Here is a 24940-nt window from a genome sequence, read left to right as displayed (position 1 = left end):
TCGCGCTGGCTCAGTGGGGACCGCAGTGGTGAGGGCGGCGGGTCTGCGGCCGGGCGGGGCGCGGGTGCGCGGCGCAGGGGGAGGCCCGCGTCCCTCCCTTCTTCCTCCGCCGTGCGTGTGGAGCAGCGCCCAGGCTGGCCGGGGATGGCCGGAAACGGGCGACGGCGGGAGTGCGCCTCACGTGGGGCGGCCGTCGCCGCGCCCCAGGAGGTGTGAGGGTAGGAGGTGCGCTGTGCCCTGCCGAATGCCCGGGGGAGATGGGCGGCCAGGGCAGTGATGAGGCAGTGGGTGTGAGGCTGAGGGTGAAGATTCTCTCTCTCTGTCGGCGTGGGTTGTTGGGGTCCTAGTCCTGGGTGGGGCCTGCGGACCTTGATGTCACTTCCAGCCCGGAGGGTCTGGCCGGTGTGAGCCGGTGCGGCCGGGAGAGAGGCGGCGTGGACGTTACATGGTTCTGGGGCGCTGATACCAGGGAATCCTGGCGAAGGTGTGGAACTGTGACTGTCGTTACTGGGAAGTATTGGTCAGGCCCCTGTGGGCCAGGCAGCTTCGCTTCATGGTCACAGTTACGGGACCCTGGGAAGAGGGGTGCCGAGACCTCCCTCTGCCCCCAGGAGGCAGGTCGGGGAAGCTCCACGCCTCCCCGGGGAGGAAGTGGGACGCCAAGGTTTTGAGCCTCGGGAACTGGCCCTCGGTTTGCGTCGCCGCCTGCCCCGGCCGTGAAGCGTCCGTGGCCCGTTTCCCGCAGCCCGTGGTCGCGGCCCTCGGTAACCTCCTCTCTGCTTCTCCCTCAGACGCTGCCAGGAGCCCCGTTCTTCGCGTGGGAGCCGAGCTGCACCAGTCCCTGGACGGTTATGCGGCCAGCTTGGCCAAAGTCATAGAGGCCGAAGCCAAAGTCAAGCTGTTCGGGGAGGAGGCGTTGCCAGGGATCCTGGCCACGGCCCGGACCGTCCCCGGGGCTGGCTTCGGGGGCCGCCGGGGCAGCAGGACGCCTGCGAGTCAGCGGCTGCAGCTGCAGAGCATCGAGGAAGGGAACGTCTGAGCCGCAGGACGGACATGAGGGGCTCAGGGTGGACGGTCCTGCAGGGGGGCGCCTGGGGAAGCACATCTGGGGGCCGCCACCAGGAAAACACTAAGTACAGGGTCTCGTGAGGCCGCATGCCGGCTCCGGGTGGGTCATGGTGATGGGACCAGAAGCCTCGGAGGCACAGAGGCCAGCAGCGGAGATGTGGCCATGACTTTTGGGGGCGTGTAGAAGGGGGACCAGGGACCCTGGCTTGGAAGGAAACCACCACATGGGTTACCGCCTCTTTGGGACCCGGGAGTCGCGTGGGGCACTGTCCCCGAGGTCTCAGGAGGGCAGCCCATTGCGGTGTGCTGTGGAGGACAGCAGGTGTCCCCAACAAAGCAGGATGATCCCCTGGGCCTCTGCACGGCCGATGTAGGCTCCGCCGACCGCTCCGCACAGAACCTAGAGCAGAGCCCCTCACGTGGGCTCCGCACGCCTCCGTCCTGGTGGGGACCTTGCGGTCAGCGGGAGCTGCCCGCTGGCATTAGGGGGGCGGCTCCGGCCGTGGGGCTGCTGTTGGAGGGGTGGGGGCCGTCCTGCCCGCTTCCCTGTTGACTGACGCTTTGCTGTTCAAAAGAAGGGAGCAACCACTGTAAGAGACGAGGAAGGGGCGGGATGTTTCATTTCCAGAATAAAAAAACAGTCCATTTGGTTCAGACACCCCGATCTTCCCCAGGCGGCCGGAGGCTGTGGTGCGGGAGCCAGAGCTGCTGTCCTCCTGGGAGGAAGCCCCTCCACGCAGGGAAACCTCATCTGCTGGGTTGTGCGTGCGACCTGAGCTCCTGCTCAGAGCACCCGGGTCCTCGGCGCCGGCTGGGGCCCCAGTCCCGGAGCAGCCTGGGGCAGGAAGGGGTGGGAGAGAGGCTCGCCGCTTGGGCCCTTCCGGACTGCGTGTCCCCTCTCAGAGCCATGCGGAGAGCGGGGTGAGGGGCTGGAGGTTGGATTGAGGGTGTCCGGGATTGCACCCCACTGTGATCTTTGCTGTTCTCTGAATCTGGGGGGTGGGGGGGGACCCTTTGACCACCGCGGGCACAGCGCTGATGCTGTCTGACGGGCGCCCTGCGACCCAAGCAGAGCAGGGGCCTCCCTGGAGGCCGACCCCAGCCCCCAACCCGGATGCAGAAGTTGCAGGGGTGTAAGCTGTGTGGCGAGAGCTTGCCTGGCCCCCTGTGAGGAGGGACTGCAGCTGTGCAGGGGGGAGCACGGCCAGGGGCTCCCCACATCCGGCCTCCCGCCGGTGACCGAGCGCGAGGCCGTCAGCAGTGGCGGGTCCCAGAGGCGGCTCCTCCCCAAAGCTTGTTCCCCCACACCGTGTTCCTGGGGCATCGATGGCTCCCGGGGTGCCGTGCCGCGTCCTTTTGCCAGAAGCCGGTGGCCAGCTGTTGGCTGAAGGCCCTTCCTGCGGCGTGGGGCTTGCAGCCTTCCTGGGGACCAGGCCCGTCAGCAGGGCTCCCGGGCGGTGCCGGGTGCTGGTCTAGGTTTGGGGGTGGGGGGCAGTGGCTTCTCGGGGGAGCAGAGGCGGGTTGCCCTGTGGGCTCTGCTGATACGTGCAGGTCAAACTCTGTTCCCGCCGGGGTGGGGGTCCCGAATCTGAGGTCATCGCGTTTTCTGCGCACCGTGCATTTCCCCTGCACTTGCCAGCAAAGGGACACGTTCGTGCGCAGCCGGGACCCGCGACATGGCCTCGCTCTCTGGGCTGGGGCGGCCGGGGCTTGCGCGCCCGCCTCGAGGGCAGCACGTCGGCCTGGCCCCCGGGGTGCAGGGGGTGCCTCTGGACCGCACAGGCTGGGCTCCAGGGAAAGAGGCTGGAGACCCAAGTCCCCACTGGCGGGCAGATCCCACGCCAGCTGGGACCCACCAGGGTTTCATCCGAGCCGTCTGGGAACCCCAGGCTGCGCAGAGGGGTTCCCGGCCGTCTCCGGTTTTCCGAGGAGCGGCGGGACCGCGCGCCCCCGGCCCGTGCAGACGCCCCAGGGGCGCGGGCAGCCGCTCTGCAGCCCCGGCCTGTGGCTCCCGGGGAGGCCCGGCCCGCAGCGCTGCGCGCGTCCCGGACGGAGGCAGGTGTCCAGGCGGGCAGAGGGACCCGGGGCTCCCCGCGTTCCGCGGTTCCGAAACCCTCCTGCCTTGACCGGCCGGAGCGAGCGGAGCGCGTGCGGAGGGAGGCGGGGCACAGCGGGGCGCGGAGGACCCGCACCCTTTCTCACGTCCCCCAGGCTTCTTCGGGGACACCTGCCGCCGGCGCCCCCTGAGCCCGGCCCGGCGGCTTTCCGCGCTGCGCCGCGGCGGCCTGCGGCCTTCCTGGGGACACGGGGCCGCGCGGTCGCCGAGGGCCTCGGTGCTGCGGGTCCCGGTTTGGGCGGGACCTCGTCGAGCGCTGGTGCCCGTCACTGCCCCTCTCCTGGAAGTTGCCACTGGACGGGGTCCCTGTGCTGTGTCCCGGATGCCCGGTGCGGGGGCTCCGGGGGCGCGCGCGCCTCGCCCCCTCCCCGGCCAGGGCGGCGGCCGTGGGGCCGGGGCCGGCCGGGCGGGGGGAAGGGGGCCGCGGCCGGCCGGTCGGCTTCCGCGCGGAGCCGGTGCCTCGGACCCGGCCGGCCGCTCGCTTCCTGCGAGACCCGCGGGGCGCCGGGGACGGGGACGGGGGGTCGAGGGGCGCCGCCTTCCCCAGCCCCGCTCCGGGCCGCTGTGCGGGGTGCGCGCGGGACAGCGCGGGTCAGGGCTTCCGGGCGCGCCCCCACCCCGCGGGAGGCCCTGGGAGGCGCGTGGTTGGAGACGCGTCCCTGCAGGGGCCGCGGGTGCGGAGGGTCAGCCCGGAGCCTCCGTGCACGGCCCGGGGCGGGTGCCGTGGCTACGACTCGGCGGGGCGGGGGACGCGGCCGCGAGGCGGGCCCCCTCCGAGGCGACCGTGCGGACGGCGGGGGCCGCGCGGTAGCGTGCGGGGCTGGAGCCGAGCGTCCGGGTGCAGGGGCGCGGCGGGCCGGGAAGCGAACGTCCGGAGGAGAACTGGCGCCGGGGTGGGAGGCGCTGGGGGCCGCCGTGTGGTCGTTTCGCTGCGCCGCACACGAGGCTCTTGTGGGAAGGCAGGAGTCGGGGAGGAAAGGGGGACGCGGCGCTTGGAATTTAAGAGGCTGAAGGAGCAACGAGCTCTCCTGTTAGCGGCGGCCCGAAGACGGTCCCTCCCCACCCCAGGGCCTGCCTGGTCCCAAACCCGGCAGGAGCTCGGCCTTGACCTCCCTCACAGCCTGCTTGGCCGTGGGTCTCGGGCTCTCGGAGTCCGTGATCTTCCAAGCCCCCGTGGCAAGAGGCCACACAGGGGAGGGGAGTCCATGCTGGGACCCACAGTGTATGCAGAACCCCAGGTGAATCCCACGAGAGACGGAAGGGACATCCCAGTTCACCCCGAAGCAAAGGGAAATGGCGGTCATACGTGACTATAGGAGGGGACAGTCTGACCACCCTTCCGGGTTAGGGAGCAGGGACACACAGAATCCAGGGAGGCCTGGGAAAGCCTAGGGCCTGTCTGACCTCCCAAAGTACATTAAGCCAGAGTCTGGGTCAAGTGCCAGGTCTTGGCCATGAGACTGTGCAGAGGAAAGGGGAGGAGGGGAGGAGGAGGGACATTTGAGTCATCGTCACTAGAACGGCAGCAGGTGGGAGACAGGGCAGTAGGCCCGAGAGCTTGGGAGCCTGATATCGGCTGGCCAGACCTAAAAACTGCAACCCGAGGCCAGCGACTGGATTTGTTTGGAAGGTTCCAAAGCACAAACTTGAATCTGGGTAGGATTACCAAGAAGGCAGTTTTGCTCGGTTATTTTCAGAATGTAATACAAAGAGCGGTCTGTGTTCATTTCCCTCAGAATTTTCCTGAATATTAATAGCTTGGGAATTAGAAGCCATTTCTGGTTTTCTTTTCCAACCACCATTTTGGAATATCCTACGGCACCGACAGCTCAGCCCCTCCCAGATGAAAACACAGCCCCACGAGGATCCCTGGGATCCCGGGGATCCCGAGCCTCGGCAGGCACAGCCGCTTGAGGATCAGGGAAGCAGGCCCGTCACTCGGGTGTGGGTGCGCTAGGAGACGGGGTTCTGGGCCGTGTTCTGATACTGGGCCTCTGGATACAGAAGTTGTTACAAACCCTCAAAGCAAAACAAAAGCAAGCTAATCCTGAAACATATTTCACTTGAAGTTTTTGGATAGTTTTTTTTAAAAGATAAAAAAATATTTAGTATTATAAGTCATCGTATTTATAAACGAGTAGAAGCATATTTAGAATAGCTTTATCTGATTAAATATCTGTTTTGGTGCATGTATAGCTGTGGAAGTTGTGGATCTGTACTTGGACTGTGGACTCTGTGTCCCCCTTGGCCCACCGTGTGCCTCCATGTCCTGGAGTGGGGCCTCCCTCGAGGGAGCAGGCCACAGAGCAGGCAGGAGCTGAGGGCTGTAGAAGCGGGAGGGATGACGCCCATACCACACACCCCTCCGCACACCCATCCTCGTGCTGTTCACGAACACCTCCGAGACAGCTAGATTCAGGGAGGGCTGTTCCCAGAAATACAGAACACTCTTATTTTTAATTATTTATTTTTTAAAGATTTATTTGAGAGAGAGAGAGAGCGAGCGAGAGCATAAGCAGGGGGGGAGAGGGAGAAGCAGGCTTCCTGCTGAGCAGAGAGCCTGATGTGGGGCTCGATCCCAGGACCCTGAGATCATGACCTAAGCTGAAGGCAGAGGCTTAACTCACTGAGCCACCCAGGCGCCCCCCCCCCTTTAAAAGATTTTTCAAGTAATCTCTACATGCAACACGGGGCTCAAACTCACAACCCCAAGATTAAGAGTTGCATCTGTACTGACTGAGCCAGCCACTGGAGTCCCATCCACGCCCAGCTGGAGAACACCCGGCAGCCTGGGGCAGGGGAGGGAGCACGACAGCAGGGCTGAGTCTGCAGGAGCGTTTCAGACCTGGGTGGAGGCAGCCGAAGTCGGGCGGAGTTGAACACTCGAGTCAAGGAAGACCCGGGATGGTTAAGACAGGACGGTCAACAGCTTTCAGCTGAAATCTAGAAGGCAGAGAGAGGACGAGCAGAAGCCAGAGCTTTCCAGGCGAGCGTGCGCCAGCGCGTCTCGGGAGCCGGCCGTGATGCTCTGTGCTTGCTGCTGGAAGCCGAATCCTATTTTTGGGGAGAGAGGCTCTACTAATGGGGACTGACGGGGCTGGAAGTGAAGATAATGTGCTCTGGAAGGAGAAGCGAAAAAAAGCTCCTCTGTGTGATTCTATCTCACGGAAGCCAAAACAGGAAAGATTAGCAAATCGAGAATCAAGAGTCTTATGTTACCGAGAAGACTGGAAAATGTGGGTGAAGGTAGTAAGGCATGAAATAAAACGTCAAATTCAGGATATCTTAAAACAACCAACTTCTTTAATTAGAAAGCAACAAACATGCAAATGGCAAGTGTAGAAATTTATTTGACCAACATTTTCACTTTAATGAAAATTACTCTTCCACATTGATCCAAGCTCTCATATCTGAAGGTTAGGGAAAATATTGCACTTTGCATTTTCTAGCACTCCTCACACATGGCAAAAAGTTTTTAAAACATTTTGCTAGTTTTGTTTTCCACACTCTCCCAAATTCATGCACACAATCATTCCAAACCAATGTTAGGTTATCCCAAAAAAGGGAAAAACTCCCAAACACCATAACCTTAAAATTGCACTAAAGCTCTGTAAAGAAAAAAATATAATAATAAATGTCTTATACAAATTTCAGAACATCTAAGTGCTTGCCAGTAAGAGCTGGTTATTCTTCATCCTCATTTTCATTCTCCTGACCAGAGCCTTCTGATCTGTCGCCCTCCAACCGGTCTGGAAAACATATGAAATGCACAAAAAGAAATGTTTTCAGTATTGTAACTAAAATAACTTTCAATACCTTTTATTTAAAACTCATTAAAATGCATACAGTCCAACACATCACCATGTAAGAATCACTCCACTTCTGTGTGTGGGTGAGTTATTTTTCACCGCTGAAAGCAAGTTAAAAAAGAGTAAGGGAAACAGCACTGTAACTCTGATATACACGTCATTCTAAATATCTAACAATTAAAAAGAAAAGCCCTAGGGATCTAGACCTATCATGGTCTCTTAGCAGTGGTTTTCAAGCCATGTTCCTTGGGAGTCCAGGAGCCTCAGGAGGTGTATCATGCCACCAGACCGACTGAGGGGAGGATGTGGGGGAGCCCGGGGACCATTCTCGCGGATCTGTGTACTTCTGTTTATAAAGATTTTTTTTTTTATAGATTTTATTTATTTGACAGAGAGAGATCACAAGCAGGCAGAGAGGCAGGTGGGGGCGGGGGAAAGCAGGCTCCCCGCGGAGCAGAGAGCCCGATGCAGGGCTTGATTCTAGGACACTGGGATCATGACCTGAGCTGAAGGCAGAGGCTTTAACCCACTGAGCCACCCAGGTGCCTCTACAGAAAGATTTTTTAAATTAAGTATCTGCTACGTTCCCGGTGTTGTGCTAAGGACACAACGGTGGCCAAAACGGACACGTGGTCTCTGGCTTCAAGGAGCTTATCCAGATTAACTACGCAAGTGACAACAGGATCACAGACGGTGAGTGAACACAGCTCGCTCTCTCCAGCTATCGGCAGGTGCACTCGCCGTTCCTCTCTGGGACACCCGCCCCGAGCTCCGGCTCACTCATCGCAATACAGCTTTTACCCCCTTGGGAAATGTTCCCGAGACTTCGCAGACGCCCAGCCTGCAGAACGATCAAGTCCTTCCTCTGCGCACCAGGCTCGCCGTGTCTACCGTGCGGTGCTCACCCTAACCGTAGGCCTGGTGTGTTTGCGTGTCTTTGTACGCGCCAGACTTCAAGGGCTTTCTGAGCTCCTGGGAGGGTACGAGTTTTTTCTTTCTATCTTGTATCTCAGAGCCTAGGACAGGAGGTGCAGTGACAGCTCTCGGAATACGTGAATGTGAGTTTTACTAACAAGCTGTGTTACACCGGCACATACAGAGGAGGCAGCAGTGCAGAACCATGGCCACCACAGAAGCCCCAACTCAAACTGGACTAGACCCCTGTGCTGACCCCATTTCAAAGCCAAACTAAGGAGATAATGCATGTGTCTATGATTTACAACCGGAGTTATACCAATTTTAGCTATTTTCATTATTACCTATACATTTGCAAAGTAAGTGAACAAAACCAAGATTTGGACAGACCCTCACAGGTCACCAGACTCTGCGTGCAGTGGAGGGACTGCTAACCCAAGGAATGTCAGCGTAAAAGTGACGACACTCTTTCTCGTGTGATAAACTTGCACAAGAGAACACAACACGAAGCTGCTACCAGCTCCGACCAGATCCCCACGAACGGGAGTCCCGCAGATGACGGGCTAATTCCGCAAAATATTCCTGTCCCCCTGCAAGGAGTGTGTGGGACTCCCACCCAAACTCCTTCTGTCACGCTGTGAATGACGATGGGGAAATGGAGGGTTAACAAGAACTGTCCCAGCCTTCGAATCGGGAGTTCAGGGTAGGCCTGGGATTCTGCAGAGTCCAGAGCACGCCGTAAGGAGACCAGTGAGGACCAAGAGGGTCTAATACCAGTCAATGAGTGACTGGCAGTGGCTTCCAGAAGGCGGAAGAAGGCAGGATACCTGTTCTTTTCTCAAACCCATCTCAACCAGCTGCTGCAGACTCCTCGCTCTCAGAGGGGAAACCCAGCTTCTGAGAATAAATTAAACGAAATCTTTTGTTCCGGAAATGCTACACCTCCGAGGCAGGAAAACTGCAAAGCAGCGCGATGCTGACAGCTATCTGGTCGGCAGTTACAGACCCAGGCGCTGAGCAACTCCCCTCTCCTCCATGAAGACGGAAAACAAGAGCTGCTTCTCCATGCAGAGACCCAGCTCGGAGGAGCTCCGGGCCCTAGTGAACCAGCGGCTACTTACAACCAGGCGCAGGTGCCAAACACGGGAGAACGTCCTCTGCAGTCAGGCCCCTCACCTTCCCTCTTTAGAAACGGCCCCCACCCTCGGGCTTGGGGCAGACTGCCTGTCCTCTGCCCCTCGTGCCTGCTCCTGGGCAGTGGAGTCGATGAATTTCTAGCTCTTTGTTCTGCCTCAGGTGGGTGGTTTCATGGCCGGAGCCACTGGCCCACTGGTGTCCGCCCCCCCGATCTGCTTCGTCCCACATCGGGGAACCCGATCTCATGGACACAGACCGCACATTTAGACTCCAGCCTTCAGTGACGTGTTCCTGAGGATGTCTTCTCCCGCATTTTGGAAAACGCAAAAGCTCAAGCCCTATTTCAGTAAAGTGAGAGAAAATCTTCAGGGGGTAGGACCCAAGTAACTGCAGCTTAAGAAGCAAGCCAGGGTCCAACGCGCCGCCTTCGTGGAGAATCACAGCTCCACTGGGAAGGCGCTGCTCCCTGGGGGTGAGAAGGAGCTGGACCGGACCGCGGCTGGCCTGTGCCTGCGCCATCACAGTCCCCTCCTGACTGACCTCAAATGTGCACACACGATCGAACTTGGGATCCTGGAGACGAGGAGGGAAGGAGAGGACAGGGCTGGACAACCGGCTCACCAAGTAACTGCACATCTTAACGACAAAAGCAACTCTCGTGCACTTTTTCTCTCCAGTCTTTTACATAAGAGGAGCAAGAGAGTGAATTAAGTTTACTAAACCAATTAGAAATTATCTTTTTGACCGACAGCAAAATGAAATGGAAGAAAGGGAATCTTCCTGCTATAAAACTTAACCAGTGTTAAAACCAAGGGAGGAGGGGAGTCCTGTTAGCTGCCAAACCACGGCACATCAGCCACTGCGTGAGACGGACCGCACCCATGAGAGAGCAGTGGTTTCCTAGAGAAAAACCCCGGAAGAGCCATTTGCCAGATAAGCTCTTTACAAGAACACACGAGTTTTAGGAATTCTAATCGGCAAATGTTTGTCTTGTTCTAGACAATGCTGCCTCAAATCTGAAATCTGAAAGGATGAATTTTAAGTGTTACAGTGATTAGTTTACTAATACAGGAACCCACAAGTTACTGCGAAGATATTTTGTCGGGCTGCTGACCTTTTCTGTTCACAGCCCATTCAAAATTCCCACTCTCTCCAGGCAGTCGTTAATATTAACAATTTGCATATTTCCCCCCCACCTCATACGGGCTTCTTTTACTTCCTCAGATGTGCTCCACTACTCTCTCCTCCAGGACTCTGAAAAATGCTGCCTACCCTTTCCTCCGCTGGGCATACTGTGTCTGCCCTCCTCCCTCTCTCTAAGGAAGTGGTGTAACCGGTTCACGGCTTACGAAGGCCGGAGGAATGGGCAGACGTAGCCCCGACTAAAAGTGAGGGTCGGGGGGTGGTGGGGGAGGACGATGAAGATCCTGAGGGAGAGGAGACTTTGCTGTGTCCCCAGATCAAAGAGGGCCAGAGTGGGTGGAGAGCACGCTGGGCGAGAGCCTGAGAAGCAGTGTGAGCTCAGGTCACCCAGAGGCCTGCACGTCACGCTCACGACCTGAAAGTGTTCCCGCAAGTGACCTTCCCGAGGTCAAAGGGAAGGAAGGGCTTGGAGGCCAGTTTCGCATTCAGGCTTCTCCGCTCACGGGTTGCGTGGCCTGCGGAAAGTCATTACAACCAACGCTGTAAAGGCTTGGAGCTAATTAGGAAAAATTTGTGAAATGACTAGTATAGTGCCTGATACATTATAGGTATTAGAAACTTAATTTATGAAATCAGTAAAGAAAAATGCTCTTTTGTTGGATAGATGTATCTTGTTTGTAACGGATACTGATCTTTTCTAGGATTAGAAACAGATTATGCACTTCCTTCTCGATGTCAGTGACAATACACACATTTTGTGTTTCGTTAGCACTGCTCCTCACCGTGTATCCTTGAAAACAAAAAAAAAATATTTAAAAACCTTGCGGAGGTTCTGTGTTTCAACCCTGGCAGAAGCGGTTACATTCATTTTGGTCTGAGCTAGGGTTACTTCTCACCACATCCACTATACAGGGTACTTCCTCTTTAGGGTTAAGGTAGGATCCTCCATGCTGAGAAGAGAAGGGACAGCGGATGAAAGTTTTCAAGTTTCATTATGACACTTTTCAATACATTTGGTTCGTGAGGAACTAAGTTACTGCACTAAGATCAAGAGTTCACCGAACTCCTAGCTCGGAAGTTACGCCGCCTCCATTCTGTGGTTAGAAGAAATTGTACGAACCACCGTCAAGCAGACCCGAACTAGTAACATGACGCGACCATGGTGTTAACGACCGTGACAGTTCTCACCGGCTCGGATGTGATTCAGCGAGGCCAACATCCTCAACATGAACGAGGCCGGCACCGTGATGGTGTTTCTGGTCTCCTCCAGCATGAGTTCGTTTCGAGTTATAACCTAGGAGGCGAGCAGGACAAGTGCATCAAGACCTCGATGTAGCCGCACCCCTCCTGCCGCCCGGGAGAGCGGCGGGCTCCCAGCAGGTCTGAGAGTCGCCTCGTTCTCCGCGCGCGCACTGTGCATCTCCAGCCCAAGGCCGCTCGCCACCACGGAGCGACTTCACCGTGCACCTGAGGGAGCGGCCTCACACAACACGACTCCTTCAACTGGCAGAAGGACAAAGGCCAAAGAGGCTCCTTAAAACATTTAAGAATTCAATTTATTTTTTACCTGTGGTTTGTTTCCCAGAGCAGCTACCTGTGTCTGCTCATTCTTCTTCCCTGTGGCAGAGCTGACGCACTTAGTGACACAGCCGTGTTAAATGATTTCCCCGGGGCCGCTCAGGTTTCTCAAGAAAACATCACCTTGACTGACGCAAAGTAATTTTGAAAAATAAACTTTCGGGTAAGAGTTACCAATGACTTGTGTCTTATGTACCAAGACGGGACTGAGTGTCCATAAACACCGAGGGATCTGGGCAAAGGGGAAAGGGCAAAGTTCATGGCAAAAGAGAAAAGGAAGAAAGGGAGGAAAGGAGGAGAGGAAGACGAAGGGGCTAATCTGGACAATGGCTCTCCAGTGATTTCATACACGTTTTCAGTCCCGCAGGGCACCCCCAGGGCCCTTTACAGTCTCGCCCCAAGGAGCTGCTTTCTTATCCACTCTCCAGCGGTTCACTTACCTTAGGACACCTTGGAAAGTGCCAACCCTTCATCTCAAGGGCTCCTTAGCACTCTGTCTGCCTTGTGAACTCAGTCCAATTCGTACTTCCTCTGGAGACTCCCCCATCCATCTGCCCCACCTACGAGCACACTGCTTCTTTGCAAGGCTTCCAGAACGCTCTGCGTGCCCCTCTACGTTCTGGCGGACTGTTCATTGTCTGTCTTTCCCTCCAGTCTATATGCTCTGAGGGAAGGTTTATTTTTTACAATTCGGCACTACGTCTGACATATGCGAAGTTTATAAACGTCTATTAGAAAGCAGATGCGGGAATTGTGACTGTCAACCTTGGTCTAGACTACTGGTTTTCTAACTTACTAATAACATTTTTTAGCAACGGACCCTTATTTCATGTTTTTAAAAGGGTGCAGCATCAACGTGAGCTACACTCACCTACGAACAGAAGCTCGGCCGCCAGTAAGCAGCTGCCTAATGCCACGAATCGTTACGTTCGTAAGAAATCCTACAGGAAAACCCACCAATACAAACCCTGGCTAAAGTTGGGGAGGAAAACCCCAGAATTCAGCTTTTGCATTATCTACCTTCCCCTCTCTCAAGCCCACAAAAAACCTAGAGCTTCACAGAGTCCAGTTTGAAAACTGTTGGTTTAACCAGGAGCTCAAGAAATCTTAAAATCTGACAGTAAAGGAAGATTCTCCAATCATTTGTTCTGATACTTATTTGGCTGTGATTATGGAGGACAGCCATAGTAAAACTCATTTTCTTAAAAGGACAGAAGGTTTTTTTTTTTTTTTAAGATTTTATTTATTTATTTTTGAAGATCGCAAGAAGAGCACAGGCAGAGGGAGAGGGAGAAGCAGACTCCCTGCTCAGCAGGGAGCCAGATCCCAGGACCCTGGGATCATGACCTGAGCTGAAGGCAGACGCTTAACGACGGAACCACCCAGGCATCCTGCACAGGTTTTTTTTTTTTTTTTTTTTTTAGATTTTATTTATTTATTTATTTGTTAGAGAGAGAGAGAGAGAGCATGAGCACAGGCAGACAGAGTGGTAGGCAGAGGCAGAGGGAGAAGCAGGCTCCCCGCTGAGCAAGGAGCCCGATGTGGGACTCGATCCCAGGACGCTGGGATCATGACCCGAGCCGAAGGCAGCCGCTCAACCAACTGAGCCACCCAGGTGTCCCTCAGGTTTTTTTTTTTTTAAAGATTTTATTTATTTGACAGACAGAGATCACAAGTAGGCAGAGAGACAGGCAGAGAGAGAGGAGGAAGCAGGCTCCCCGCTGAGCAGAGAGCCCGACGTGGGGCTCGATCCCAGGACCCTGAGATCATGACCTGAGCCGAAGGCAGAGGCTTCACCCACTGAGCCACCCGGGTGCCCCAAGGTTTTTTAAATGATTCTTCATTGCAATAAACACAAAACCAGTCAATTTGTTTTTCTTAAACTATAATAACCTGGTATTACCAATAGTCAATATTATAATAAGCAAAATAATATTCTGATGTTTAGCTCTCTAGTATTACAGTCATGTTTTAATCTTAGTTTTTCTTTTTCTTAAAATTTGACCTCCTTAACTGAATAAATTTATGTTACCGATTAACAATGAGCTGCTTTGGGGTGCCTGGGTGGACGTGGATCAGTCATTAAGTTTCTGCCTTTGGCAAAAGGTCATGATCTCAGAGTCCTGATTTCCAGCCCTACATCAGGCTCCCTGCCCGGGTGGGGGAGGAAGGGAGCCTGCTTCTCCCTCCTCCACTCCCCCTGCTTGTGTTCCTGCTCTTGCTGTCTCTATCTCTGTCAGGTACATAAATGAAGTCTTTAAAAAAAAAAAAGTAAAAGAAAATAATGAGGTGCTTTAAGTCTTCTTAAGAAAGCATTTCAGGAACAAAGTGATATATGCGTTATAATAATTATAAATAAGTCTTACTTCATCAGCAAGTTTTCGGTTAAAAATCCTTGACTCTTCTAGTGGTGACCAGATCTTTATGTCATAATCTATGCCAGATGAGGCTAGAACTAGAAATAAAATGTTTCATATTAATATAAGGCATAAAAACACGACGTTAAGACACGCATACATAGGTCACACATTATGCATGTATGTTAGGGGTGTGTGTCTGTGTGTGTACACACACATGTGCAGCAGAACTGAGCCGGCATGGATACGGTCCTGACGCATTTAATGGTCAACTGAGAGTATTATTTAGAAGATTTCCTAAAAGTTACCCTAGAACATAATGTTAAGACCAACTTGTAGTCAGTCCAATTTCTTTCTTCTCCACTGCTCTTTTAGGAGAAACATGGGCAGTGTCCAATGAAAGGCAAGAATAAGCCAAGCTCCTTTGTTCTGTCAGATTAACTCGGACATGGGAAGACTAACGAGGCTCGGAGACGCAGGCGGAGTAGAGCCAAGTGTGGTCAGCCGAACCTCTTGCAACTTGTAAAACTTAGAAGAAATATTAAAGAATAAAGTCTTTAATCTACTTCCCCATACTCTGTGCCAAAAGGAGGTTACAAGTGTTTTTGTTTTAAACCCAAGGAGAGTCATAACGGGCTCCCCTGACTGCCTTCTGGAGCGCTGGCGTTACTCGTGCACCGACAGCCAGAAGAAAACTGGAGCCGGCGTGCTGACTCCTGCCAAAGGCCGTCTTACTTGGGTCGAACGGATGCGGTTGCAGGCAGTTGACCACGTGGTTATCAGCTTCCAGAAGCATCAAGTGCTCAGCGGTGTGACGGTCCCAGATGAAGATATGGCCACAGTCAGAACCACTCATCACAAAATTAGCACCCCAGAAATTGGCTTCTTTTATCTAAGGGTTTAAAAAAGAAAATTATAAGAAAATTCAAAGTTACTAAAACAAAGATTCTATTTTGCAACTGAAAATATTAATTGACTTAGAAAATAAAAAATAGAAGAGACTCTTTGTCTTCTATTATTTTTAAATGATGGAGACTATCAGCAAGCATGATCCAACAGTAAGTAATGAAAGGTGCCCCTTGAAAACAGAGATTATGTTCTGTTCACGGTTGTATTTTTAGGGCCTTGAACAGTACTTGGCAACAGTTGGTGCTGTATTAGTAGCTGCAAAATGCATGGGATTTCTGGGTTTGGGAAAGTATAATGGAAACTTCTATGTCTACATGTTGTTGAACGTTCCAAAAATGGTTCCACTCTAGCTTTGTAAGATAATAAAAACAAATCACAGAAAAAAAGGAATAGTTCCCTTTTGTATTTCGCTTTATGCTGGAAGAACAGAAAGTACCAATAATCTTTTTATTAGCTATTCTCTCACAACTGAGAAGGACGGATGTAAGCATATTTACTTTTACGAAGCAATGAGAAAAAGGACTAGGACACACTGGAATGCTTAGGATGACATCTTCAGTGGATGTGTATCAATGAGCCACACAGAGTCTCTGTAGTTCAGGACATTTTTCAACCATTTCATCAGCAGCTGCTACTTTGTTATTTTTGCCAAACCAAAGAGGGGAGACAATTTTGTTGTTACTTAGAGTTACTGTTATATTTATTTAACTTTTCTTTTTTATTCCTACCCCTAATATTTTCATATAGAATTTTAACCAGCAAAATATAAGAAATATACATTGATTCCTTCTACTAATAGTGAGCATTGTGTTTAGAATGATTAAACTGTTACCACCAATGGTATCTATAGAAAAAGCTAAGCAGTTCCCTGTCCCAAAGTAAGTTCTTTTAAAGTAAGCTCCACACCCACCCTGTGCTTGGACTCAGGATCCCTAGACCGAAAACTGCAAGCTCTACTGAACATTTACCCTTAACTCTGGAGAGAACAGATTAAAACTGATTCTTTAGATACTTCTGGACGACTCAACGAATATATGAAAACAACACCTTCTAAATATGAATAGTTCAGCGTTCGAGTTACAACATGCTAATCACCTTACAAGATCCCCTTAGTGCAGAATTAAAATCACACTGGGTGTATGACTTGTGGACGGTAAAACTTGAAAAGATCTTAGAGATCATCTGGTCTGTTCTTATATCATAGATGAGGACACACTGTCTAGAGAGACAAAGTGACTAAAACAAATCTTCACTTGTCAATCTTAAGAAGAGTTGTTATAAAGTAATCAGACTACATTTTGCAATGAGCCTGGATTCATATATCTAAATCTTTCTCTCCAAATCAACAAAGAGTGCTAAAATGAGCCGTATATATGTCTATATACAGATACAGATACAGCACGCGTGAGAGAGAAGAAGGAGCAATTGTTATTTGCACCAGCTAAAAATTTTAAACTTCTACAGCATTTCCTTAGTAGGGCAGAATTTTCTTGTGAACAATAATGGTCTCTGGCAATCTATTACCAGCACTAAAACAACCACGTCTGGATAACGAGGTAACCGTGAAGGCACAATAATGCTGCACCGGACCCCAGCGGCAATACATAAAGACTACCATTATGGAAAATATTCATATTATCAATCTGCAATTTCTCCAAAGAGTGCCATGAGCATTTGGTACCATTGTCCTGGAGTTGCGATGGCCCTTATAAACCATCTTTACTAGTGGCCTTCTAATGTTCAAAGTATCCAATTCTTCCATTTCTTTCCTTTCTTTCCTCCGCCTGAAGAACTCCTGGATGCGGGCAACAGCAGAGCGTCTACGAATTACATATTAAAAGAAAAAAAACAAAAATAAATTTCAAAACATTCACAGGCCACTATGGAATCAAAATGAGGAACATTAAAATACAGTAAAGTCTAAAAAATATTTAAACTAAACGTTATCTCAAGACGGCATCCCCAACCAAAGCATAAAAAAGCAGACACAACAGTGAGACTCCATCAGACTAGTTGAGTTACTAAAACAAAGTATTTTAGTGAAGAGCTCATTTAGAAATTTGGTACTGGTTGAGAAAGTGAAGGAAACAGCATGCGGCACACTGGTTTTTAAAGGGCTATTTTATAAAAACATAAGAGAGACAAAATCAATATGCAAGTTTACTACAAACAAATCCTATTCAATATCATTTCTCTTCTCCATATGAGGAAATGCAGGGGCATAAAGAGAAAAGAAAAGAAATAAAGGGTAACATGTAATAGCAGAGGGTAAACTTGTTTTGAGATTTTGTAAAGATGTTTCCAGCAAAGAACAGACTAGTAAAGAAAGAGAGCATTACTGTATGTACAATCAAACAGGGACTTTCAAACAGAGTCTATACAGACCCCATATAAGAGTACAGATTTGGAGCTAATGAGGCTGATTTTACTCTCCTAAGACCTGAGTTGGTTACAGAGCTGGAGAGAAGAATGGGCCCTTTTAAGACTGATTTAATTATCAGAAGAAACTTTTCCTAACACATGATATATTTAATGAGTTTGTTAGTCTGAATTTATTACTTAAAACATTGTATTTTGACACAGAATAGACCAAAAAAGTCTACAGATCAGTAAGTAAAATGAACACTATAACAGAAAAATAGGTAAAGGACAAGAGCAGGGCCACTACAGAAGAAATGAACAGTCAGTAAATATACAAAAGGATGCTAAGCCTCACTAATAAGATAAAAATAAAACAACAAACTGACCTCTTTATGTGTCGACCAGATTAGAGAGAGGTTAATGTCTATTAGAATGGCAAGACTATAGGAAAACAGACACTACTGGAAGGGGTTTGAAAGTGATTCTATGTATAAAAAAAGTAAACTCCTTTACTGGAAACTTTCCACTGGCGCAGACTGCATATGCAGGAAGGCGTAACATCTCACGTGTGTGGCACAAGGAATTTTCACAAACGGAACAAGCCCATGAACCACCACCAGTGCTGACAAATGGGGCATAACCTCCAGGATTCTCCTGGTGCTGCATTCCCATCACTGCTCTCCCTTAAGGAAAACCATTACTCTGGCTTCTAACGGGACCAGTTACTTTTGCGAGTCTGTGAACACTGATCACACGGAACCGGAGGACGTGTATCTGCGAGTCTGTGAACAGTGATCACACGGAACCGGAGGACATGTATTTTTGTGTCTCGCTCTTTAACTTAACACCCCAAGACTCCTCTGTGCTGTCTTCTTCATCCCACTGGCTGAGAGACCACAGTGCACACGTACATTACAACGCATGTGCCCATCCCACTGTGAGTGCACAAGGGGTTGCTCCCAGCTTCTGACTACTAGGTGGCGACTACTATCAACATCTGTCCATGTCCTTGGCAAGCACATGTCAGGTTTCTGCTGGGTCTGTACCTAGGAGGAAAACAGCAGGACCACAGCAAGTGCATATGTTCAGCTTTGATAGATACTTTCAAACAATTTCCCAAAGTGGTTACACCAATTTACATTCCCACTACTAGTATCAGTATTGAACTCAATACTGAGTTCAAGTCTATCAGAAATTAAACAAATATCTATTAAAATTTAAAATATGTATATGCTGGGGCACCTGCCTGGCTAGTCAGTAGAACATGTAACTCTTGATCTTGGGGGCTGTGAGTTCAGGCCCCACGCTGGGTGTACAGATTATGTTTAAAAATATATATTTTTTAAAAGATTTTATTTATTTATTTGGGAGAGATAGAAAGAGGGGGGAGGAAGGGCAGTGGGAGAGGGAGAGCATCTCAAGCAGACTCTGTACTCAACAGGAAGCCCGACATGGGGCTCACTCCCATGACCCAGAAATCATGACCTGAGCCAAAACCAAGAGTCAGACACCTGACTGAAGAACCCAGGTGCCCCCAAAATTTAAAAAAAAAAAAAAATTATTTGCTTTGTGTTGGTACAGCAATTTTACTTGTAAAAAATGTACACTACAGGGACGCCTGGGTGGCTCAGTTGGTTAAGCGGCTGCCTTTGGCTCGGGTCATGATCCCAGCGTCCTGGGATCAAGTCCCACATCGGGCTCCTTGCTCATCAGGGAGCCTGCTTCTCCCTCTGCCTCTGCCTGCCATTCTGTCTGCCTGTGCTCGCTCTCTCTCCCTCTCTCTGACAAATAAATAAATAAAACCTGAAAAAAAAATGTACACTACACAAAACTTAAACAAGTAAGACAAATATTACATATTTATTTATTTTTAGGTTATACATACATGTGTATAATATAAATCTTCAATGTAGTGAACCTTCTGCTGTTTGCTTTCAGAAAGACTGGAAATAATCTGATTGTTCACATGGAAAGGACAGACTAATTAAATAAATTATGCTACATCCATACATTGGAATACTTATACCACCTTTAAAAAAGATAAGGAAGGGGCACCTGGCTGGGGCACCTGCTCTGCAGCATGAGACTCTTCATCTCGGGCTTGTGAGTTCGAGCCCTACCCTGGAAGTAGAGATAACTTAAAAATAAAATCTTTTAAAAAATAAAATAAAGGGTGCCTGGGGGGCTCAGTGGGTTAAGCCTCTGCCTTCGGCTCAGGTCATGACCTCAGGGTCCTGGGATCGAGCCCCGTGTCGGGGGTCTCTGCTCAGCGGGGAGCCTGCTTCCCCCCGTCCCCCGCCTGCCGCTCTGCTTACTTACTCGTGATCCCTCTCTCTCTGTCAAATAAATAAAATCTTTAAAAAAAATGTAAAAAGATAAGGAGGATCCATTATCAACTACATGAAAAATGTTGGCATTATACTGCCAAATCTGCAATGTAGGTTAAAAGTTTTAGAGGAAAAATTCTATAGATACATAGAAAGGATCTAGAAAACCAGACACCAATCATCGGTAATACTTTTTTAAATTATATTATATAACAATTTTATTGTTAAAATTACAATTATATAACGATGTTGTACTCCTACTTTTATAATGAAAAGGCATCTTCTTTTTCATAAAATGGTATACTACTATGAGTTATACAGGTTTACTTAAAAGTGTTTTAAAAACTTTCTCCTATGCTTTGTATATCCAAAATATACACGAATTTTTAAATTAGATAGTTAGAAACTGCCACTCAAAAAGGTGACACGTTTAGTTTACTCCAAGTTTCCGATTCGGAGGTGATAATGAGAAGGGGATATGCTCTTGGGACACCTGGGGGCTCAGTCACTTGAATGTCCGCTTTCAGCTCCGGTCATGATCTCAGAGTCCTGGGATTGAGTCCCGTGTTGGGCTCCTTGCTCAGCAGGGAGCCTGCCTCTCCCTCCCTCTGCTTGTGCTCTCTCTCTCTCTCTCTCTGACAAATAGATGAATAAAATCTTTTTTTTAAAAAAGATTTTATTTATTTTTTAAATAAATAAATCACAAGTAGGCAGAGAGGCAGGCAGAGAGACAGGGGGAAGCAGGCTCCCTGCTGATCAGAGAGCCCAATGTGGGGCTTGATCGCAGGACCCTGAGATCATGACCGGAGCTGAAGGCAGAGGCTTAACCCACTGAGCCACCCCGGCGCCCCAGATGAATAAAATCTTAAAAAAATAAAAAATTTTTTTAAAGTTTAAATGCTCTCAAAAGAAACATAGTTGGATCTTTGTTGTGAAGTAGAAGAGAAGACACTCTCAATTAGATACAAAGATGTGATTAGCAAAAAACCAATAAAGAAAAAAACTCTGGTTAAGAAAGCAGAGTATCAGTAGAGGGAATAGAAATGACCTTGCTGACAAACCAAAGGCCTCAGGAGCTATAAATGGGGAAAGAAATTATATGACAAATTAAGAATTTAGATAGAAGCTCAAGTTATTTAAAACAAGATATGTGGACAGAATTAAAGTTGAATACTTAATGTGGTGATAATCATTAAGAACTGGTGAGCACAGCACCAGGTCAAAAATGTTCATCTCGTTTAAAAGTTAGCCATAGAATATGGTCTAACTTACTGCCTCACGCTTGTTTGGCTTAACCATTCAATTGTAAAATCTAGATCGACCACTCAGCTATCAAAAAGAATGAAATCCTGCCATTTGCAATGACGTGGACAGAGCTGGAGTGTTTGTACTAACTGAAAGTCAGAGAAAGACAAATGTTACAGGATTTCACTCACATGGAATTTAAGAAAAAAAGCAGATGAACATAATGGGAAGGGGAAAGAGAGAGGGGGTGGGGAAACAAACCATAAGAGACTCTAAATGCTAGAGAACAAACAGGGTTGATCAAGGAAGGGGGGGATGGGCTAAATGAGTGGTGGCCATTGAGGGCACTTGTCATGATGAGCACTGGGTGTTCTATGTAAGCGATGGATCACTGAATTCTATTCCTGAAACCAATATTACATTATATAACTAACTAAAATTTAAATACAAATTTGGAGGAAAATAAATAAATAAAATCTAGCTCTCCAGTTATGCGATTTGTATTATAGAGTTCTGATTCAAGATTAGGGTACCTACCACTATCCCACTGTAGGAAAATTATCTAAGAGAAAAGCTTCAAGTGCACAAATTTGAAATTAGAAAATAAAAATAACAGTATATATATTATACCTACATATACAATCAGGTGATGTGCAACTCAGTTAACAGTATAAGCTAAAATGAATATATTGAAACAACTTTCTTAAAGGATATTTCATAGGAAAAACTGAAAAAAATACAGGTCATTGAAAATGAAAATTAAAATGATATATACATATGAAGAATGCCAATCAGCAAATATTTATTAAAGGCCTTCCACTAGCAAAGTTGTTTTGGAGAATATTATTCATACTTTTATGATAGTTTTGCTAGTTTGGCTCCCAATTTAAAAGTCATAAAAGACTATAAAGTTAAATACATATAAAATTTCAAAAGTAAACAATAAAATCATAGTAATAAGAAGTATAAATTCCAACCCAATGGAGGAAGAAAAAAAAAAAAAGAGAAAAGCACTAGAAAACAAAGATAAAAAACTTAAATCAATCCTAAAAAAAAAGAGAGTAAAAAACAAAACCAAACAAAAAGTGGTAAAAGAGAATTATTAGAGTAAGCTGGAAACAAATTTAAATATAGTCATAATGATAGTAAATTTAAATAGACTAGACGTACCAGTTGAGAAAAAAGAGATTGTCTATGACACAGTGAAAGCATGAGGACAAGGAAAAGTTTTACACAAAAAGATATTTTACAAATGCTAATCCAATGAAAGGTGGCCGGTTATATTAATGTCCGGTGAAACAGACTACGATAAAAAGCGGCATTAAGAACAGAGAGGACTACTACGTAGGCAGTAGGAAGATATAACAATGTAACATACACGCGCTCAATAAAAAATAGCCTCAAACTCCGTTTAAAAAGAAAATGACCTAACTGCAAGAATTAGACAAATCCACCATTGTAGTAAAGATTTCCACATGCCTTTCTCCCTATTTTATATGTCAAACTGACAAAACAAACACACAAACACCAAAATTATAAATAATTTTAACACAACAGTCTTGATCTATTGGCCATATATAAATAAAATTCCACATTAAAAATTAGAGCAATATTCTTTTCAAGGGCCCATGAAATATTTACAAATTTGACATGTACAAGTCCACAAAGTCAGTTTCTATGAATTTCAAAGAATGCATCTAACACCAACCATATTCTCTAACCACAAGTTTGATGTTACTGAAAAAAAAGCTAAATGTACACATTTTAAGAAGTTAGGAAAAAATAATAAACCACACAACAATTTCAAAGAAAACAGAAGAAAGGAAATAATAAAGAGAGAGAAAGCAGAAATAAAAAAACAAAAAGAGTAACAATACAGAGTTCTGCCATGATGAAGAAAAAATTAAGGGAGTTCAAATAATGTTAGGAATAAGAAGGTGGTTATAGGGGTGCCTAGGTGACTCAGTTGTTAAGTGTCTGCCTTCTGCTCAGGTCATGATCCCACGGTCCTGGGGTCGAGCCCCACATGAGGTTCCCTGCTCAGTGGGAAGTCTGCTTCTCCCTCTCCCACTCCCCTTGCTTGTGTTCCCTCTCTCAGTGTATCTCTCTCTGTCAAATAAATGAATAAAATCTAAAAAGAAAAAGAAAAAGAAAAAGAAGGTGGTAATAACTCAAGATAGTAGAAATTAAATAGATAATAAAGATAGTATAATAAATTTGCAAACTTAGATGAATGGACACATTCTTCAAAAACTTCCTAACACGGACTAAAGAAGAAAGAGAGGAAACAGTCCTACAGCTATTAAAGAAGTACAATAGTACTTAAAAACCATCTCCAAAAGAAAACACGAGGTCCAGATAACAGGTAAGATATACTGAACTTTTAAGGACAAGATCATTTCAATCTTATACAAACTCTGGAAATAGGAGATATTTTTTTCTACTTATTCTCTAATACTAGTGTAACTTTTTAGCAAAAATAGGATTATGAAAATATAAGAAAATTCATTCCAAATACAGATACAAAAATCCTTCACAAAATACCAAATAAATCAAATCCAACAATCTATCAGAATATATCAATATATCTGATAACAATATATCAGAAAGATGTATTCATGTATTCATCATGATCAGGTTCGGTTTATCCCACGATACAAAGATTGTTTAGTCCAGTTCTACATGTAAGGAGGCTGGAAGTCCTCACTCCAGGCTGACAAGTAAAAAGCTGAACAGACTGAAACACCAGCACCTGTTCCGGGATCCGTAAGAGCGGGGAAGACGGGGCAAACTGGTTCCTCAAGAGTGGAGAGATGGGGGCGCCTGGGTGGCCCAGCGGGTTAAGCCTCTGCCTTCGGCTCAGGTCTTGATCCCAGGGTCCTGGGATCGAGCCCCGCATCGGGCTCTCTGCTCAGCAGGGAGCCTGCTTCCCCCTCTCTGTCTGCCTCCGGCTACTTGTGATCTCTCTTCTCTGTCAAATAAATAAATAAAATCTTAAAAAAAAAAAAAAAAGAGTGGAGAGACGAACAGGCAGACAGAATCACAGCTGAGCAGGACAGAGACCTGGGGTAAGAACACCTGGACTGTGATCTGAGGACCTGCAGGGACGTGGTGTAGACAGCTTTGAGAATTAAAAACTCCAGGGGACTCCAGTCACAGGAGTTCTTCCCGCAGTGTTTTCAGATTTACTTCCAGGAGCCACACCAGACTGCCACACAGAATATTGGAGAAAAATCCCCTTGAGTTTCTGGCACAGAGAGGAGAAAAGGAACCATTTTGAAAAATGCCAGAGCATATCTTCTTCTTAGTAAGGTCTGCTCTTAGGGGAAACTAGTAAACTAGAGCCTAAACTGCTGGGGTTAATAACCCCTACTGCGGTTACTACTGTAATAAATAATCAAAGCCTAACTAACCTAGGGGAGGGAAACAGCCAACCACAGCTCACTCTGGCCATCCTATCCCACCTAAAGGGAAAGAAAACAAACAAAAAACCTGCGGAACACTTCCTTTTTTTTTTTTTTTATTTTTTTTTAAAGATTTTATTTATTTATTTGACAGAGAGAAATCACAAGTAGGCAGAGAGGCAGGCAGAGAGAGAGGAGGAAGCAGGCTCCCTGCTGAGCAGAAAGCCCGATGTGGGGCTTGAACCAGGACCCTGGGATCATGACCTGAGCCCAAGGCAGATGCTTAACAATTGAGCCACCCAGGCGCCCCCACATTTTGCTCTTAACCCATACTCTGTTGTCTTATCAAGAGGATGCATACTCCATTTGCAAATAAGATTATGAAGTCTTTGAGGACAGGGGCTAAGTATGTAAGTTTTCTGAAATCCCCTTTTTTTTAAAGATTTTATTTATTTATTTGACAGAGAGAAATCACAAGTAGGCAGAGAGGCAGGCAGAGAGAGAGGAGGAAGCAGGCTCCCTGCTGAGCAGAAAGCCCGATGTGGGGCTTGAACCCAGGACCTGGGATCAT

At 48.2% G+C, this 24940-nt stretch overlaps 2 protein-coding genes across 10 annotated transcripts in view; one reads left to right on the top strand and one right to left on the bottom strand.

Annotated features, from left to right (window-relative positions):
• Positions 1 to 1724, top strand: part of LOC111150867 (G protein-coupled receptor 161) — a 49962-nt gene extending 48238 nt beyond the window's left edge. For 8 of the 9 annotated variants that reach the window (XM_022508517.1, XM_022508519.1, XM_022508522.1 and 5 more), the window contains one exon: positions 792 to 1724. In XM_022508517.1, coding sequence (XP_022364225.1) covers positions 792 to 1149 — 358 coding nt within the window. In that variant the 3' untranslated portion in view covers positions 1150 to 1724. The remainder of the gene's footprint in view (positions 1 to 791) is intronic. The other variant, XM_022508523.1, reaches the window with a different exon arrangement.
• Positions 1725 to 6465: 4741 nt separating this feature from the next.
• The window catches only part of LOC111150800 (DDB1 and CUL4 associated factor 6), a 165124-nt gene continuing 146649 nt past the window's right edge, over positions 6466 to 24940 (bottom strand). Inside the window, exons 19-23 of the mRNA XM_022508408.1 lie at positions 16714 to 16852; positions 14859 to 15015; positions 14133 to 14221; positions 11377 to 11482; positions 6466 to 6933 (exon numbers count right to left, since the gene is read on the bottom strand). Coding sequence (XP_022364116.1) covers positions 6869 to 6933; positions 11377 to 11482; positions 14133 to 14221; positions 14859 to 15015; positions 16714 to 16852 — 556 coding nt within the window. The 3' untranslated portion in view covers positions 6466 to 6868. The remainder of the gene's footprint in view (positions 6934 to 11376; positions 11483 to 14132; positions 14222 to 14858; positions 15016 to 16713; positions 16853 to 24940) is intronic.

The sequence above is a fragment of the Enhydra lutris genome, unplaced genomic scaffold (genome assembly GCF_002288905.1).
Source record: "Enhydra lutris kenyoni isolate GAN:26980312 unplaced genomic scaffold, ASM228890v2 scaffoldscaffold24, whole genome shotgun sequence".
In the NCBI taxonomy this organism is placed as follows: domain Eukaryota; kingdom Metazoa; phylum Chordata; class Mammalia; order Carnivora; family Mustelidae; genus Enhydra; species Enhydra lutris.
This window is presented reverse-complemented; position numbering and strand designations above follow the sequence as displayed.